At 45.1% G+C, this 17,632-nt stretch overlaps 3 protein-coding genes and 1 long non-coding RNA gene across 9 annotated transcripts in view; 2 read left to right on the top strand and 2 right to left on the bottom strand.

The window, feature by feature from the left end:
- SARNP (SAP domain containing ribonucleoprotein) overlaps positions 1 to 6,446 on the bottom strand; it is a 65,127-nt gene extending 58,681 nt beyond the window's left edge. For 3 of the 4 annotated variants that reach the window (XR_005031330.2, XM_036918331.2, XM_036918332.2), the window contains exon 1: positions 6,283 to 6,446. Coding sequence is in view for 3 of the 4 variants with exons in the window: in XM_036918331.2 (XP_036774226.2) it covers positions 6,283 to 6,318 (36 nt within the window). In the remaining variant the exon portion in view is untranslated. The remainder of the gene's footprint in view (positions 1 to 6,282) is intronic. The other variant, XM_036918333.2, reaches the window with a different exon arrangement.
- A 131-nt stretch (positions 6,447 to 6,577) lies between these two features.
- On the top strand, positions 6,578 to 14,424 carry LOC130684925 (uncharacterized). Its single transcript, XR_008999301.1, has 2 exons — positions 6,578 to 6,718; positions 12,899 to 14,424. It is a non-coding gene; the product is annotated as an uncharacterized LOC130684925 (long non-coding RNA).
- Positions 6,862 to 9,087, top strand: ORMDL2 (ORMDL sphingolipid biosynthesis regulator 2). Its single transcript, XM_057507785.1, is given in 3 exon segments — positions 6,862 to 7,769; positions 7,931 to 8,118; positions 8,680 to 9,087. Coding segments are annotated over 2 exon segments (414 nt in total). The 5' UTR covers positions 6,862 to 7,511; the 3' UTR covers positions 8,087 to 8,118; positions 8,680 to 9,087.
- Positions 9,316 to 17,057, bottom strand: DNAJC14 (DnaJ heat shock protein family (Hsp40) member C14). 3 transcript variants are annotated; one of them, XM_036918322.2, is made up of 7 exons: positions 16,920 to 17,057; positions 15,001 to 16,469; positions 12,874 to 12,980; positions 12,547 to 12,666; positions 10,630 to 10,790; positions 10,449 to 10,551; positions 9,316 to 10,256 (listed from the first exon to the last, which is right to left on the bottom strand). In XM_036918322.2, exons 2-7 carry the CDS (start codon positions 16,411 to 16,413, stop codon positions 10,046 to 10,048), a joined length of 2,115 nt encoding a protein of 704 aa, XP_036774217.2. In that variant the 5' UTR covers positions 16,414 to 16,469; positions 16,920 to 17,057; the 3' UTR covers positions 9,316 to 10,045. The 3 variants fall into 3 exon arrangements, with proteins under 3 accessions (XP_036774217.2, XP_036774218.2, XP_036774221.2); XM_036918323.2 differs by lacking the exon at positions 16,920 to 17,057 and adding an exon at positions 16,558 to 16,904; XM_036918326.2 differs by lacking the exon at positions 10,449 to 10,551 and having other exon boundaries at positions 9,931 to 10,256.
- Positions 17,058 to 17,632: the final 575 nt, after the last annotated feature.

Here is a 17,632-nt window from a genome sequence, read left to right as displayed (position 1 = left end):
AATATTGTTAGGCATCTCTAGAAGGTTTACAACCAAGGGAGCATTTAGAAATGGAGATGACATCTTTTTCTCCCCACAACGACTGGGCAGGTGAAGCATTCAATGAGCGGGGCAGGCAGGCACAAGACTATGTAGAGAGCCATCTTTCTTAAGAAACCAAAAGCACCCTCTATTGAGAAATATGGTAGGTGATCACCCATGAAATGTGGAGTGGCTACATAGCATAAGAGGGCCTCTGAGGTAAGACTACCTGGGTTCAAATTCCAGCTTTACCTTTTATAGCTGTGTTGCCTTCAGTGAGTAACTTAACCTCGCTGTGCCTGTTTCCTAAGAAGAGGGGATAATGTGCCAGTACCTACACCACAGGGCTGTTATGAAGATTAGGCCAGTAAATATTTGTAAAGCATTTAGAACAGTGCTTGGCAGCTAGTAACTCTAGAACAGTTTGTGTTAGACACAGGATAAAGGATTAGACAAGATTACTATCATTGCTTCTTGGATTTCTGAATTTCACTGATCAATATATATTAAAATTGGTAGACTGATAGGGCTGTCAACTTTTTATAATATCCCAATGAAGTCACCAACTGATACTTTTGTAAAAAATAATAAAAACCAGTTACTAGAAAAATGATCATACACTTGGATGAAGCAGTGGTGTCTGCTATAAAAGTTTCTAAAAACTTACTCAACTTTTTTTTACTTACCATCACTAACCATTAACAGTTCACAGCCCACCTTGCCTACAGACAGGTCACATTCAGAACAGTAGGAATCTAGACTCTAAAGTGATCTGTAAGGCCCATTTCTTAAGAATATTGACCTGTCCCACACTGATACTTTATTTTCTTTCAGCTTTCTGTAGAACAAGTCTTTTGATTTTAGTTATACTTTAAAAGAGTATTCTTGATTTGTCATACAAGTATTCTATCCCTTGTAGAATAGCTTGAAAATTATAGAATGTATTGAGAAAAATAAGTCTTATGTAACCCTGACACTTAAGAGATCAAGTAACAGTTTAAATCACCTGCAGTATGTGTGTAGGTATGTAATACTATTTAGAGAGTGTTGGTTATTTGTTTACAAAGCAATATAGCTTCTTTATTTCCTATAACTCCTAATATTCCCCCAAAGCCTCCATTCCTTTTCTCCCCTGGTTTAAGTAACTTTTTTTGGTAAATAAGTAGGCAATTCAAAGTTCAACTTTCTCAAAGAGTTGTTCCTTTCTCTTTCCTTCCCAAAACTGTGCCTAGATACAGGCAAAAGTTTACAAGGAACTTCCAGATGGTGGATATGGAGTTTTTGCACAGGATGCTGACCTAGAACGGTCTGATCTAGACTTGGAGCAGACAAATTGGTACAGCCGGTTGTTTAGCACAGACAGCATCCACCACTGCTGATCACTGACCTTGCCACTGCCTTTGGTCACTGAAATCTCAGCCCCCACTGGTTCCCAGTCCCTAAGCCCAGGTTCACTCAGTTGTCTTCTTAGCACCATCATGTTACTTCAATTATTATATTACTCTCACACTGGGACATTATTTCAAAAGGCAAATAGATGATAACACAAAACAGCTGAAAATGAAGTCATTTCTTTTTGCACATTTCATCTCAGTACAATTACAATAGCAGATTAAAAACCTTTTGAACCCTCAAATAAGAACAAATTAAACACTAAATCTTATTCATTTAAAATATGCATTTAACTTTAAAGTATTTTAAAAGAATGTATTTAAAAAGCAAGGCATGTTGAGTTTATTATGTGATATGTGAATTTTACCTCAAGATTATTTTAAAAAATTAAAGAACACTACTGTATACAGGATACTAATGTTAATACTAGAAAATAATGCATGTGCATACCCCCTCTATGTGATGTATATACATACATAAGCTGCCTGAACAAGAAACAGTTAACACTGGCTGAATCTGGGAAGATGCTTGTTGAGGACAATGTAAAAACCCTATACCATATGCATTTTTTTACCTTTAGAATTGTGAACTTGTATATCAGTACCCTACTCAAAAATTAATTTCCTTCATTTTCAGTATCAGTGAGGCATTTTCCATTCTACCTATCCACCTGCAGAGAAAGGACCAATCAATGTACCACATAATACGTTTGACACTAACCATTCACTGCCCTGTGATTTCTTCTATCTTTCTCTCTTCCCACTTTCCTCTTACCTCTCATCCTCAGCTTCCTTGCTATTTCTTCTCACACCCAACTGTGTAAATACCAATATCCACTAAGATCCCTTCTTTGGTCACCTCATTCTACTTTTATCAAAGGCTTTTTCATGTTCCAGAATACAATCATTGGCAAATCCTGCAGTTACCTTCAAAATACCTATATCCAGAACTTAATCCCTTCTGGTCTTTCTCTTCTGCAGATTATTGTTCTTCAGCCCCCGCACCTAATTATACTTTATCCTCAACAAGGCAGTCAGTGATCTGCAAATTTAAGTCAGAACATGTCACTCTGCTATTCGAAAATCCTCCGCTCCTTCACCTCCTTCAGATCTTTTCTTAAACATCAGCTTCTCAGTGAGGCCTTCCCCAGTCACCCTGGTTAAAATTAAAATCCCCTTCTTTCCACTGTACTCTCTACCCCCTTTCCTATTTTTTTTCTACAGACCATTATCATTATTCAACATACTATATAAATTTTATTTATTGTACCTTCCCCCAGTAAAATAGAAGCTCCATGACAGCAAGAATTGTCTGCTTTGTTCACCACTATAACCCCACCACCTATAGTAGCTGACATATGGTAGGCACTTTTTTTTTTAATAAGTTCTAAACCTTTATTATCAGCTCTCAGCTCCTGAGCAGAAGACCCACATTTCCAACTGACTACTAAACATCTCCAAGTGCATGTCCTAAAGATGCTTTCGCCCAACACTGAAGTTACCTTCTCTCCTACAGAAAACTGGCTGTTTTTCTTCCTTTCAACCTAGACTAAAGGTATCACTACTCAAACCTTTAAGTCATCTTTCATTCCTCCCATATCTAAATGACTTCAAAATTCCAAATTTCTTTCAGATTCAGTCCCATTTTAATAGGTACTACCTTTTTTCAGGTCTTATTAAGTTTGTTCACTTGATGAATAGTTTTTGAGTACCTATTACACAGCAAGCATTATTTTAGGTACAAGAAAATAATCATAAACAAAACAGAAAGAATTCTTGCCCACATGGAGTTTGCGATCTAGTACAGAAACAAGGCAATCAATGATCATATACATAATGTTTAACTGATTTTTTTTTTAAGTACAGGGTCCTATGACAGCACATAAGAAAGTGGTTTGACCATGGGTGTGGATAGGAAGAACCTATCATAAAGAGTTCCTTGGGTAAATCATGTTTGGTATCTGAAGGGCAACTAGCAGTTAATTTGACAGAGGTGAAGAGGACAGGGCTGGCAGGAGCACTGCCACCAGAAGTACGAATAAAGATTCTGGGTTCTGAGGTAAAAAGAGAGGCAGTGCTGAACATGAATTCTGGAGACAGATGACTTGCATTTCAGCTACCACTTCTTAGCTTTGAAACCTAGGGCAACTTACTCAGTTGATCTATCTCAGCTTCCACTTTTTTCTCATTTTGAAATGGGGATAATAGAGGCATTTACCTGATGGGATTACTGTGAGAATTAAATCAGTTGAAGTATATAAATACTTTTGACCAAGGCTTGCCACACAGTAAATGCTATGTAAGTGTACGAATATGAACACAGTAATTCAGAGGAAAGAAATAAAGCCACTATGTTTAGAGTTTAAGAAACTAAGCTGGAGAGATTGGTAGGGATATAGTTAAAAGGCTTTACACAGGGCAGTGCTACTGTAATAAAAATCTAACTGGCACAGCAGCTCCTTCCAAATTTCCAAAGGCTCCCCACTTTCTGCCTATGTGAGAAAAACTATATGCCTTACACAACTTAAAAGGCCCTTTTCAGTATCACTCCAATCTTCTTTTACAGTCACACAGTTCACCTACTTTCCTGTCCAAACTGCCGTCTACCACCAATATATATGTGCAAAAGTCTCGCTGTTCTCAACACTCTGGCTGTGTACACCCTTCTCAATCTCTCCTCTGCAGTAGTCCTCTTTCTCACCATTGATTGGAAATTTGGTACTATTACCAGTTCAACACATTTTCACCCACAACTCAGTTTCTCTTTTCAACTGTATTAGAATGACTGCATTTCTACAAAATCTTCAGAAATTTGCAGTTGTGATGTGTACTTACATATCAATTCAGATAGATATTTTTCCTTCCTATGTTGAAACTTGTTCCTTTCTTCTGAGATCCCATACTGAAGTCCCAAATTCTCTTTATAAATATGGAAAGAATTTTTTAAAAGGAGATAAAACCAAAAAGTCAGGATCACTCCATCATCACAGATGAAACAAACACTATCTTGGAAGTCAGAATTAAAGGCATGGGCTCTTAACCAGAAGTCCATGGAATCCTCAGGGCTACAAAGTAATTTTATGAAGCCCCCTCAAATCACATGCAAAGTACGTACACGTGCCTTTTCCTGGGAAAAGGGTCCGTACCTTTCATCAGAGTTTCAAAGGTATCTGTGACCTCTAAAAGGTTAAGTACTCTAGAGAAAAAGCAAAGACAAGCAAATGTGATTACAAGAGTGAATCCTTTTAAGTTGTGAGGAGTGCCTCATGTTCTCTTAAACTGTAATACCTGAGATCAGGTCAGAGGACTTTATGCAATCAAAATCAAATTTAGTATAGACCTGAAAAAATGCAGGTTTTATGGAAGAAGGAAGTCCATAAGCCAATATAGAATCTGTTAAAACAAGTCACAAATAAGGCTGGTGACTTATTCCAGGGGTTTCAAAAATGGGACTAATAGGAAGGAAATATTCAATCTTCCAGTTATGTTTCTTTTTTATCTCCATTCAAAAATTACTTTCCTGTGTATGGTTTATAACATACAGTAACACAATTAATATAAATTAAGTATACATATAATGGAGATGGTTGCCCTTTTTTTTTTTTACTTGACCACTGATCTAATCTACTCATTTCAATACCACCAAGCCCACAGTAGCTCCAGTTAACACAAAACCCATTAGAATCCAAGAGTAAGAGCTCCACCAGCTTGCACAGAAAGGCTAACTGGTGTCAACTAATAACTGACTAAGGACCTCTCCTTACCCTTACTCTCCTTGAGGTTTATTTATTTACTTACTTATTTTAAGCTCATCAACATTTAAAGGATCAGTTTTCAGCTTCAGCTCAATCAGCCTGGTTCGTTCAAGGTTCCCAGGATGATGTGACCAAAGACCACAAACTACTTATGAACCAGAAATGGACAACTAATCAAGATACGTTCTTAATTCACCCTAAAAGAAACCACTCTTTTCTTCCATGAAAATAATAACCTAAATGTGAGAAAGCTACAAAATTCCCAAGCGCCACAATTTAAAACAGCTTCTGTGATTGAGAGTGTCACCCAGTGGTGACACCAAGAGATGCAGGGTCCATTTGCGATATGAAATGGGACAGGGCTAAGCCTAAGCTTGGAAATGTTTTTCCAAGCTGCGGGTGACTTGTCTCTCTGGCGGTAGAGCTTAAATTCGGGGAGGCAGGGAGAGGAGGCTGGAGGACGGGGAACCACGAGAGAAAACTTGAAAAACTTTTAAATTCGAAATATCTGTGTCTTTACTTACTCTTAAAGTCTCCTAACCCCCAGGCTTCCAAGGGAAGGCCTCTATCTTAAGAGGTCTCTGCTCAGGTTTCAAAGTTCGCCCCGGGGGCGTAGACCCACTTAAAAAGAGCGGAAGCATTTTCTGGATTATGTATGAGACCTAGATTGAGAGAAACACACAATGGTGTCGCCATCTGCTAACGGGACTCTCAGCTCTAGACAAGATAGGAGAGCATCAACTCAGCGAAGCATGAGGGGTCCTGGGCTCGGCGTGGGGCAGATGAGGGGACCACTGATGTAATGCAGCTCTGACGAAGAGAAACGAGAAGGGAATCAAGGGAAGGCACTTACACAACCAGGTGGGGAAGTGACGGACGATATAACGGCTAGGAAGGGAGCCGAAATAACAAGATTCAGGGAAACCGTGGAGAAATAGGAAATCAGGAAAGGCGTAGTAAGGAAGAAGGGAAGCACAAAAGGAAAGTACTACAGCAGGAGCCGGAAAACGAAGTAGAAAAGCATGCAAGATGAACACGTAGGAAAAGCTGCAAGCCTCCCAGCGGACCTAAGTTCCTAGAAAAGTCCAACTGAGCCCCCACCCCGCTCACGGTACCTTCAGTTTATGGAGCTCCACTGTCTCCGCCGCCATCTTGCTGCCCCTCCACTCCACTCGGCCCCCACCCGCGGCCTCCGCCGCCGGGAGCTCCCGCCCAGGCCCAGGCAGCCAGGGCTGACCAATCGTCGTCACTCTTACTCGCACCTCGAACCACCAACTCTCCCCATTAGGCAGGAGCTGGCGTCTCTCCCACAACTTTCCCCACCTCTCTCAGAAGGTGGGGCCGGGAGAAAGCCTCCTTCTACACCTTCCGGACAGAAGTGGCGGCCAATTGTGCGTCTCCACTGCAGACCGCCAACCAATGGCAGGGCAGCACTGATCCTGTTCCTCCAATAAGGAGAGCGCAGGGGGACGAGGGCGGCTGCTTCCGGGAGACCGCAGGTGTGGAGGCGAGCGTCGCTCCCTAAGCCGGACGGGCTTCCCAAGGTGGCAGGTAGGGGCTGCCGGGACACTGGAATGGGGTGTTGGGTAAAGTGTTCGGAGGCGACGGCGTGAGACGGGAGTGGCGGCGGCTTAAATACGGAGAGAGACGCTCTGAAGAGAGCCCGGAGAAGAACCGATGAACAGAGTAGGAAGCTGGGAGGAACGGGGGTGGGTGGGCTCAATACTAGGGTTTAAGGCATTTTTAGGTAGAAAGGGTGAGCAAATACTGCTTTCTAACTAGGTGTCAGCTTTAGAGCTAGCACGATTTTAAAGGGCCAAGTTCAGAAGATCAGAACCGCCCCTGGAGTCAGTCTTAGAACTCCCTTCTCTCAAAACGCAGAGCTCAGCTCTCCTCAGTCTAAAAATCCCAGAACAAGGTTCTTGCAGCTCTCCTCGTTTGAGAGGAGGATTGGGATGCTGACTACTTGGCCAAGGGGGTGAGAGACAAGGATGAGCAAGCCCCCGAGGAAAAGGTGGACATCAGTAATAGCTTTACCCCCACCCCTTTTTAGTGGTTCCTTGTTTCCTATGACTCTCTTACGGAATTCCGGGTGTATGTGACCCCCTAATAATTCCTTATTTACTTCTTGAGTCAAGTAAAGTGAGGTACGTCGATTTCCCTTGCTGCTAAGGTAAGTGCCGCCAAGCCTAGGCTTACTCCTTCAAGTGTTAAAGTGTAAAGATCAGAGTAAATACTACCATTCTTAAGATGTGGAGAGGATTCTTTTTGCCTTTTTTTTCTCCCAAGTAGTTTTTCCTTTGTGCATGATTGGAGATAGAATTCAGGGGGATTTTAGCTATTCATGAGACAACTGGAGGGAACAAACTTGAATATGAGTGGAGAGGAAACTGAGTTGGACTCCTGCCTGATCCCCCGTTACGGTAGGATGAATGTTGGGGTGGCACACAGCGAGGTAAACCCCAACACATGAGTGATGAATAGTCGTGGTGTCTGGCTGGCCTACATCATCTTGGTAGAACTGCTGCATGTGGTTTTACTCAGCATCCCCTTCTTCAGCATTCCTGTTGTCTGGACCCTAACCAACGTCATCCATAACTTGGTGAGCACTAAACCATGCCCTTACACCTGCCCAGGTCTTTCCCAACCAAAAATAAAATCAATTATTTGGGAATTTATGTCTTCCTTTGGGGATCTTAGCATAACTCTTGAGCTGAATGACTCCTTTTTGTACCCTCACGCTGCCCCCTTCTCTCCTCCCAGACTATGTATGTCTTCCTACAAAGAGTGAAAGGGACACCCTTTGAGACTCCTGACCAAGGAAAGGCTCGGCTACTGACACACTGGGAACAGATGGACTATGGGCTCCAATTTACCTCTTCCCGCAAATTCCTCAGCATCTCTCCTATTGTCCTCTGAGTCCAGGGGAGACTTAAGGGATGTTCCAAGAGGCAGGTACAAAGGTCCACAGGGGAAGCTTTAAAAAAGCAAACTATTTACTTAGACCCTTTGAAGACACTATGGTATATGAGGTCTAAGTCTAGGTGGGAAGCAATAAAAAATAGAAGACACTACTCAAGCATTTCTTGCTGTCTCCTTGATGGTAGGGGAAGGGAAAAGGGACTGAGAAAATAAAATGCTAAGTAAAATGAAGTGACTTTACATTTCCAAAAGCAGAACTGATGTAAAGCTGTGAAAACTTGACTGTGGGGAGTGGAAGCAAAGAGGATTCCAACAGTCATACAGGCCGAAACTGCTTCAGCTGCCATTTGCCACGTCATTAACAATTTAGAAACACACAACTAACATAAGTTAGTTAAAGGTACTATCTGATTTTCTCCCCAACCCCAAAGTATATACTGTTAATATAGCTGGAAAATTTTCAGATATCCTAGGATTCATGCAGTACAATTGGTCATTTAAAATAGAAGGTAAAGTCCCTGGAGAGGCATGAATACACACATAGGGAGAGCCAAGGCCAACCAACTTCAACCTACTTCTTCTCTCTCCAGCTACCTCCTGGCCAGCTTCTACACTAAGTATGACTCTGCTCACTTCCTCATCAACACAGCCTCACTGCTCAGCGTACTGCTGCCTAAGCTGCCCCAATTCCATGGGGTTCTTTTCGACATCAAATACTGAGGGATGGACCTGGGGATTACATTGGAACAAAGGGTTGTATCACCCTTCCCAAACTTCCAGGAAGAGAACATATTGGAAGATGGAACTCCATGCGCCCAGGCCTACTAGGAGCACGTTTCTTTTAATCAGGAAAGGCAGGTGAGGTAAGGGCTAAATCACCTCCTCCACAGCAAAAAGCCATGTTTGGGTAACTTATTTGGAGCAAGTTTTTCCATTCCCATCACCTTCCAAGTCTGTTTTGCTGTGTATTTTCCTCATAATAAAGATAATCTTTTTCAGATATGGCTACAGTTTGGTCAGCAAAAAGGATAGGGAAATGTCTTCATAAGGCTGGGGGAAAAAAATGGAAGTGATTTACTACACAAAACTTCTCTAAGGTATTTTTTATCCCCTCTTCCTTGGTCCAGTAGGAGGTGCCCTTTCACTCTCAGATAACACTTAGGAAAAAAGATTCTCCAATGAGAAAAAGGGCTCCATCCATAGGGGCAATGAAGAGAGGGAAGATACAGGTTGCCAGTTGTGTATTTATAGAAAGAAAATCCCCTGGCTTTAAATAGATATGTACATACAAATATGAATAAACGTAAAAAAATACAAACCCTTGGATCATAAGGGGGCTGCCAGAAGCCCCTTTATCCTTCCCCCTCAACCCAGGGCAGCGGGCATGAGTCTACTGTTTAAAAAGTATTAGTTTTGGCGATCCTGCAGCAACAAGCAAGAAGTTGGGTGATCACCCACAAGCTGAAAGAGGAAAAACTCAAGAGTTCCCACACTGAACTATAACGTATGTCCTACATTTAGGACTAGATGCTTTCTTGTTCTTTTAACTAGTATATTCGAGGAAAGGAGGAGGCTCCCTCCTGAAATGGGTCAAGAAAATCAGGCAGACCTGTCGTTGAAAAAAAGCAGCAGAAGACAAGACAAAGGCATACAGACCCAAGGGAAATACCCAGTTCCCACACTACTATGGGAGATGCTGTCCAGCCCAGGCCCGAGGTCCTTTGCTCTAGCCATCCCCTTTTCTTTGGTATTGTCAGAAGACAAGATTCGGTTTCTGGGTGCTGATGGAGGAGGGAGAGTGCTTCCAGGACTTCCTACAAGTACTGAGTTAACAATCTGAGTTTAAATTTTTCCCTTTTTTAAATATTTAAAAATAAACAAGTCAAACTCCATCCTGTGCTGTACACAGCCCTTTTGACTCCCTGGCATTGATTTAAGGAAAGAAAAGAAGGGGTGTCAACGTTGGAAGGGCCTCCTCACTTTCTTCCGCCGCTTGGGTTTGGCTTCTCCCTTGGGTACTGTGCTGTTGGGCTTGGAGGCTGCAGTGGCCCCAGGGCCAGGCTGAGGAGCTGCAAAGAAGTTCCCATTGGACATCTGGCCTGGGGGTACTTGAAAGATCCGACTCAAAAAATCCTGAAAGTCAGCAGGAGGGGCATCTGAGGTGGCTCTTTGAAGAAAAAAGAAGAAATAATGAGGCAAGAGATACCTTTTGGCTACCCATAAGACCCATGTTTTAAAGACAGACTGACTCAGCTGCAAACTTAATAAATGGTGAGACATCTAGGTGTCCTAAACAGCATGTCATCTGAACCCACATTCAGAACTAAAAGGGTAGATTATAGAAGGCAATACCACCTACCTCTGCCGTCCACTGGTGCCTGGGATCCGAGAACCAAATGAGATGTGATAGGGGACCCTGTGGGTATCTGGGGAGATGCCTACACGCTGGCATCCAGCCCACTCTGAAAGCACAGAAATAATTAGCCAAAATACCACAGTTTTGTGTATATATGAGCCCATATTTCTAGAGGACAGTGTACCTGTGATGTCATACACCTTTCCATCCATCAGTGCAAAGTAGGTGATCTTGAGGCCCAACATACTGGACTCTGCCCAAAAGTCTCCTTCCTCAGCAGGATGCAGCCTATTACACTCAGCACAGTATCTGGCACTCTTAGCTTCCCGATCCATTTCAAACCTCCTGCAACCCAACAAAAGGATAATTCCTTGGAATCAGGAGCCAAATGATGGTGTGAGTAGGGCAGCAGAAATCTCCTCCCAAAACCACATATACTTTTGGAAATACAACAAATACAACTATGCCTAAAAGAGAGACAAGAGGATACAGTACAACGCCCAGACTATATCTACATCTGTGAGAACTCAGCATCTCACGAAGGGGGTAAGATACAAGTCGTGACTCGGCAGGACTCAAGTGCTCCTCCCACCCCAGCTCACTGGCAGGAGGAAAGGAATCAGAGCCGGGAGGGAGTGGAAGTGCAGGACTGCTAAATACCCAGCCCTAGTAATCCGCACCGGGAGTGCAGACACACATTGCATTGTGGGCTGGATATTAAGGAACTGGAAAAGTAAAATTGGCAAGCGGGTCCCATACCCCCGCTCCCCAGCCAGCTCCCCTGGGACAAAAGAAAAGCGAGTGCTTTTTGAAAGTCTTAAAGGGACAGGGGCTTCATTCACAGCTTGACGGAATCTTCCCGGCACACTCAGCCCAACAGGCTGGGAATTCTGAGGAGCTTTGGGCGCCCCAGCCCCCTGGAAGGCAGCACAGCTCTGAAGCCCCTCATGGCAATAAACAGCCTGCCGTTCATTCCCCCTATGGTGCGGCCCCACCACAGCAGCAGAGCAGCCTGAGAGTGGCCGTGCCCACAGCAGCCGCCCAGAGTCTCCTCCCAGCGTGCAGCCGCCCAAGCCAGACCCAGGGGCAGCCGCTGCCAGTGTGTGGCTGCTAGGCACAGGCAGAGGAAGCTGGGACAGTGCAAAGGAGTGCCATTCTCGCAGGAGAGCACAACCAGACCTCCTGCCACTCCCCATAGGGCTCTGGGCTACCCTGAGGGCTGCTCCTGGTGTGCAGGTAACTGACACAAGCAGTGGAGAGGGGGAGGGCAACCAGCAAGCAGGAGGGGACTTTGTTCTCCCAGCTGACACACACGCCACCTGCCTACGACTATCTCTATTGCCATGAAAAGCAGAAGAATTTGGTTCAGTCCAGAATCACCCAGACAACCCCCAAGAGAGGGCCTGGGGAGACAGATATAACCAATCTTCCTGAAAAAGAATTCAAAATAAAGGTCATAACCATGCTGATGGACCTGCAGAGAAATATGCAAGAGCTAAAGGAGCAAGTAGGGAGGGAGATTACAGAAACGAAACAATCTCTGGAAGGACTTAAGAGCAGACTGGATGAGGTGTAAGAGACTGTTAATGGAATAGAAATCAGAGAACAGGAATACAGAGAAGCTGAGGCAGAGAGAAATAAAAGGATCTCCAGGAATGAAAGAATATTAAGAGAATGTGTGACCAATCCAAACGGAACAATATTCACATTATAGGGCTACCAGAAGAATAGAGAAAAAAAGGGATAGAAAGTGTCTTTGAAGAAATAATTGCTGAAAAGGATAATTCCTTGATAATCTGTCAAGCCTAGGGCACTGCCATGTCTCACCATTGCTGACAGGATGAAACATTAAAAACTAGCTCCATACTTACATTTATTCCATATGCCTACAGACACTGTGCCCTCAACTTTCCATATTAAAGCTAAAAATACTTTCTTTTTTTCTTACTGCTAATTCAAAACCCCAGTCTCTTGACAATATGGCAGAGGTCTTTTTCTCAGGGTCTTACATTCTGTACCCCACAGCACCAGTAACACACAGAAGGTCTTTGGCTACCCAGTCCCTACACTGTGGCTGTCCCATTCCTGTCCTGTTTCATACCTATGCTTTCCCTGGCATCGGCTGCACATCATAGTATTCATTGCCTCTTTGAGGTCATCTTGCAGCTTGGACAGAAACTCATTCACTGACCGGCTCAGCTCATTCTCTGCCATTCGTTTCCTGAGAGAAGAAAGGCTTTGTAAATCACAGTATTGAGCAAGGGACAAAAGGAAACAGATCTATTGGCCTCTTGAGGCCTCTGGCCAACTAGAAAGACAAGCAACTTCAGTTCTCTGCCTCAGAGAGCCTCTATCCACAAGTCCAGGGACATCTGCTATTGAAGATTATTCATTCACCCCACCTGACAATTACCCATCTTCAACTTACATCTCGTATTCCTTTCGCCTTTCAGGATTGCTGACAATGTCCCAAGCTGCCCGCAAAACTTTGAAGGCCTCCTCAGCCCGGGGATGATGATTTTTATCAGGATGAACCTACCAAGACAAAGATTTCACCACAAATCCATTCCAACCCTCTCCTATCTTGGGTCAAAATAAACTTTTACAAAGGTTACATCTCTCACCACTCTTGGAGAGTCAAAATAGGTAAATAATTAACTGCGAGAACTGAGTTCAAGTCCTACCTCTGTCACTAATAGCTATGTAACCTAGAATATGGTATATATCGTGGATTGTTGGGAATATTAAGTGACAATACATGTGACGTATACACCACAGAGTATAGCACAAGAGTGAGCCACCATCCCAGTGTGCCTGGGACTGTCCCATTTTTAGCAGAGTTCATGTCTCAGGAAATTCCTCAATCCCAGGCAAACAGGGATGGTCAGTCCACCCTATCTGACACATGCATACCAAGCCCTCACATTTTAACTTTATTGTCAGGCATAAAGTAAGAGTTCTGAACATACTACATCCTCAAACTCATTCTTTTCTATCTAGAAAACTCTAATATGTACTCAAAACTTCCTACAATAGTTTGCCTTTCTATCCCAGAAATGAAATAGCATATCATGAACCTCAACAGGTTTCTTAACCCCTTTTCAGACCCTTGTCCAAGATAAATGATATTCTCACTTCCTATAGCTTCCTCAACCTCCTCATTCTCATCCTCATTCCCTCAAAAAACAGAAATAAAGGTGGTCTACTGACTGATGCCAAATAAACAGAATATTGTTAAATCTCCCATATTCCCAAGCTTATAGACCAGCCTTTCAGTCAGGGTCACTCTGGGGCCTCATAAAGGAAGTGAGAGGTTCTATAAAAGGAGACCACAGACATTCTGGCCCAGAACAAGGGAGAACTTTCGGGCTTGGGGCAGGTGCATTGAGGAACTATAAACTACATCTCTGCTCCAAGAAGTTAAATTGAAAATAAGAATTTTTGTAATAATGATACACGTGGAGAATGGTATTCCCCAAGAGAAGGTATCTGCTAAAAGACATGAAGGTGACAAAAAGAGCTGTCTATTAGTAACAATTTGAGTGTAAGCACTAAAAAACAATTTGTTGTTTCCACATTCTTAAGAATATCCCAGGCTATTCACTTAAGCATTTATTTCCCATCAAACTAATTTGGTCCTCTGGTAAGTTACCAGCCTGGTACTTTATTGTGCCTTGAAGGGTTAATGGAAACCATAGTTGCACCACTCTTTGGCATCACCCAACTGTTGAGGTAATGTGCACGTTGTGGTATTTTACTAGTCTGGACCTCCAATGCAACTTACACACATTACTTATATTCATAATGTAATTTTACTTGTACAGAAGGAACAGTATCATACGTAAAAATTTCAACCTAGTATCTACTTCTAGTAGCATTTGCATGCTTGTGTTAAACCTATTTCCTCAGCTTAAGGTGTGTCACACCTCCCACCTGTGCCCCCCTCATCAATAAAAGCAACTTTATCTTCATGTATGACCTACTTATCATATACACATACCTCTCTATGACTTATATTCTATTCCCCTTCCCTTTCTTACTCTAGATTGCTGGTCTTGGCATGGCTTTTCCTTCACCTGTTCCTGGAATAATCACTCACACATGTACCCCCTGGACCTTCCAACACCAGGTCTACACTTGGCGCCATGGGCAGATAGTTGGATTTCCCTGTGTTCAGAATGCTCTCACTTGTTCAGGAAAGAGGAGCCAACAGTCTTTCTGAAGAGGCCTCTTCTCCACCCTGGCCAGAGGAACTTCACCTGGATATTCCAGGGTGTGTGAGTCCAACACTGCCTGATAAACCAGGTTCATTTCTTTTTCATTAAGAAAAAGAATGTCATGACAAACAACTTAGACAAAAAGGTAAGAAATCAAGTGAAAGCCATATTTTATAGTAGACAGTAAAGTCTTTATGATTCTTTCCTAAGAATTAAAATCATTCTTCAGCTTCAAGCTTTCTACTCTGCCTTCTCTTTATTCTACTCTCCCTAAAATTAGAATAGAAAATAAAATACAGGAACAAAAACAGAACAGGAAACAGGAGAAGGATACTCACCATCACAGCCAGCTGCCTATAGGCCTTTTTCAGTTCAACATCTGATGCAGTGGTTTCAACCCCCAACACATAGAAAGGGTTTAGCTCATCCTCAGGAACCCCAGCCATGGTCAAGAGTCGAGTCACTTCCTCTTCAGGCTGGCAGTAGGGACCACCAGCTACAGGTGCATTCCCCTGCCTATTACTCATCTGCTTGACCCAAGGAAACTCCAGCCAACCCCACTGAACCATTCTTACCAGCTGCTGCCATGGCCTGCTATCTCTTAGCAGAATCAGGCAACGCTGCAAAGTGGGAGTATCCACCCAAGAGAAGAGCCATGTTGCTCTACCCCTCCAGCCTAACCGGTCACCCAATCCCATCAGGAACCGCCAGCCTAACTGGAGACAGCCCAACAAGAGAGCCAGGGCCAAGAGCAGCAAAGCACCCAATAGCCTAAGAACATGGGTGAACAACCCTGCCCCACAGCAAAACCCCTGGCTGAGAAACTGGAACATCACCTGGGCCCAGCCCCACAACCGCCCTGCCCAGACTCCCACCCAGACTCGAAAAAGGTCCAGGTCACTGCCTTTCAGCTGCCTGCATGCATAGATGATATGGCCACAAGCTTCCACGTACTCTCCCACCAGAACCAGCAGTTCAATCAGCCACCAGAAGCCTGCCTGTCCAAGCTGACACAGTTCTTCTGCTCCCCACAATCCTAGGCCTCTGCGCTTATCTGCCTGACTTCGCTTCCGGCCCAGCCGATGTCGCCCAGGGGGCCTGGGATCTCTGCGTCCACCCTCCCGAGTATCCTCCTTGGCTGGAAGACGGTGCCGCTGTCTCCGTGGTGGAGGTTTCTTCTCACTGGTCACACGTGAAAAATAACTGGGGAACTTAGGAGGTTCCTCCTCATCATATTCCTCTTCCAATTCTTCATCTTCCCCCACAGCTGGAGAGGTACAATGGTGGCAGAAATTGCTAGAAGAGCTCTCTCCTCCCTCAGAGTAAGGCCCTTCAGGGACTTCAGGGGTTCCCTGGCAGTGGCAAGCAGATGGAATGGAAAGAAAAGAAGGGTTCCCATCCTCCTGGTACCCAGTCTCATTCTCTCTTGAGAGTTCCTGGTCCACTCCAGACTCTTCTTCTGAAGATGCCTCACTCTGATCAGGGTCCTCTCCATCCCCAGGGGGTCCTGGGCCCCTTGGGGGGCCATGGCTTGGATCCGACCAATGGGCTGGGTTTGGCGGCTGTGTATACTTAGTACTAGAGTGCTCTAGGAGGCAGCGGGTACCATTAGGAGCAGGCCCCTGGGAGTCCCTGAGTCCTGAGGATGAAAGTATTTCAGGGTCCACAGAGGGTCCTGAAGTCCTCAGGGAGGCACCACCACTGTGGTGGGCTCTACACAACCCTCTTTCTCCAGGGTGCTTCTGGGCCATGACCCCGGGGTTTCCTAAGGATTTTAGGTCACAGCCATCATGGTAAATTCTGATGCCTGTAACAAAGGTGTCAAGATGAGGATTATCAAGAACCAAGAGAGGGGTTACATAATCTTAAATTGGGGATATATTTAATGCACCCACCTCCTTCGTTTTCCCAAGTTCTTTGGGGGCATTCATTCCCTCTAGCAGTACGCCAGAAATAATACGTTAACTACAGCCCTGCTCCCATCCCCCTCCTCCAAATCCCCTTACTGTTTTTTCTTTCTCCGGAAAGCTATAATCTAGAATCAGGGAGAGAGGAAGGTACCACAAAGGATGTGGTCCTGGGGTCACTCTTGGGAAAATGGGTAAGACGACCCTAAACGGGGGCCGCCGGCGGCCAGAAAAGAGTGGGGACCGTGCGGCCCTTAAGGAAAAGCTGGGGGCGGAATTTGGGGTTGCCCCTGAGAGAGACAACCAGGAAGCCCTCGGGGTAGGTCACGGGAGAGGCGAAGGTAACCTACCGAAGAGCGGGGGTAACTCCTCCCCCTCGAGCAGCAGGGCCTAGGGCCCGGGGGGAGGGGGGAGCTACGAGCGGCAGCTCCCCCGGCTCCGCCTCCTGCTCCGGTTCGGCTTCCGCCTTCCGTCCCAGCCGCGGACGCCGACCTACGCCTACTTCCACTTCCGGGGTCACCAGGGAAAGATGGGAAGGAAAATTAAAAGCGGTTGGCAGAGGCGCGAGCCAGTCCGCCAAGCGCCGAGTCGAATCTGAGGGGGCGGTCCTGGGGAAACACCGGCCCCGCCCCTTAAAGGGCCCTCTGCTGCAGCGCTCCGCGTGCCGGAGGGGCTCCCTGCAGGCTGCTGCGCTGGAAGCGAAGCAGTGCACCCAGCAGCGGTGCCTGCTTACGGCAGTTCCTCTGGCAATATTCTTGGGCTTTGCCGAGACTGGGAGGTAGTGGACAGCCACCAAGCCACAGGCCGTTTCTCTTGCAGACAAAACCAGGGAGCGTAGAGGATCCCGCGCCCTGATCCCTTCCCTGTTGGCTGTCGAGAGGACAGAGGCCCTTCTGTATCCAGCCGAGGTGGAGAGGAGGGTGCCCCGAGCCAGCCCCCACCCTGTTCCCTCGGCGCGGCCCCTTCTTTCCCAGCAACCTTCGGCCTCCCCAGCGCCTGACCCAGCTGCCGAAGCGTCCCTTATAAATGCGGGTCCACCACCCGGATGCGCCCCTCTGGACGC

This window comes from Manis pentadactyla, chromosome 9 (genome assembly GCF_030020395.1).
Source record: "Manis pentadactyla isolate mManPen7 chromosome 9, mManPen7.hap1, whole genome shotgun sequence".
Lineage (NCBI taxonomy): Eukaryota > Metazoa > Chordata > Mammalia > Pholidota > Manidae > Manis > Manis pentadactyla.
This window is presented reverse-complemented; position numbering and strand designations above follow the sequence as displayed.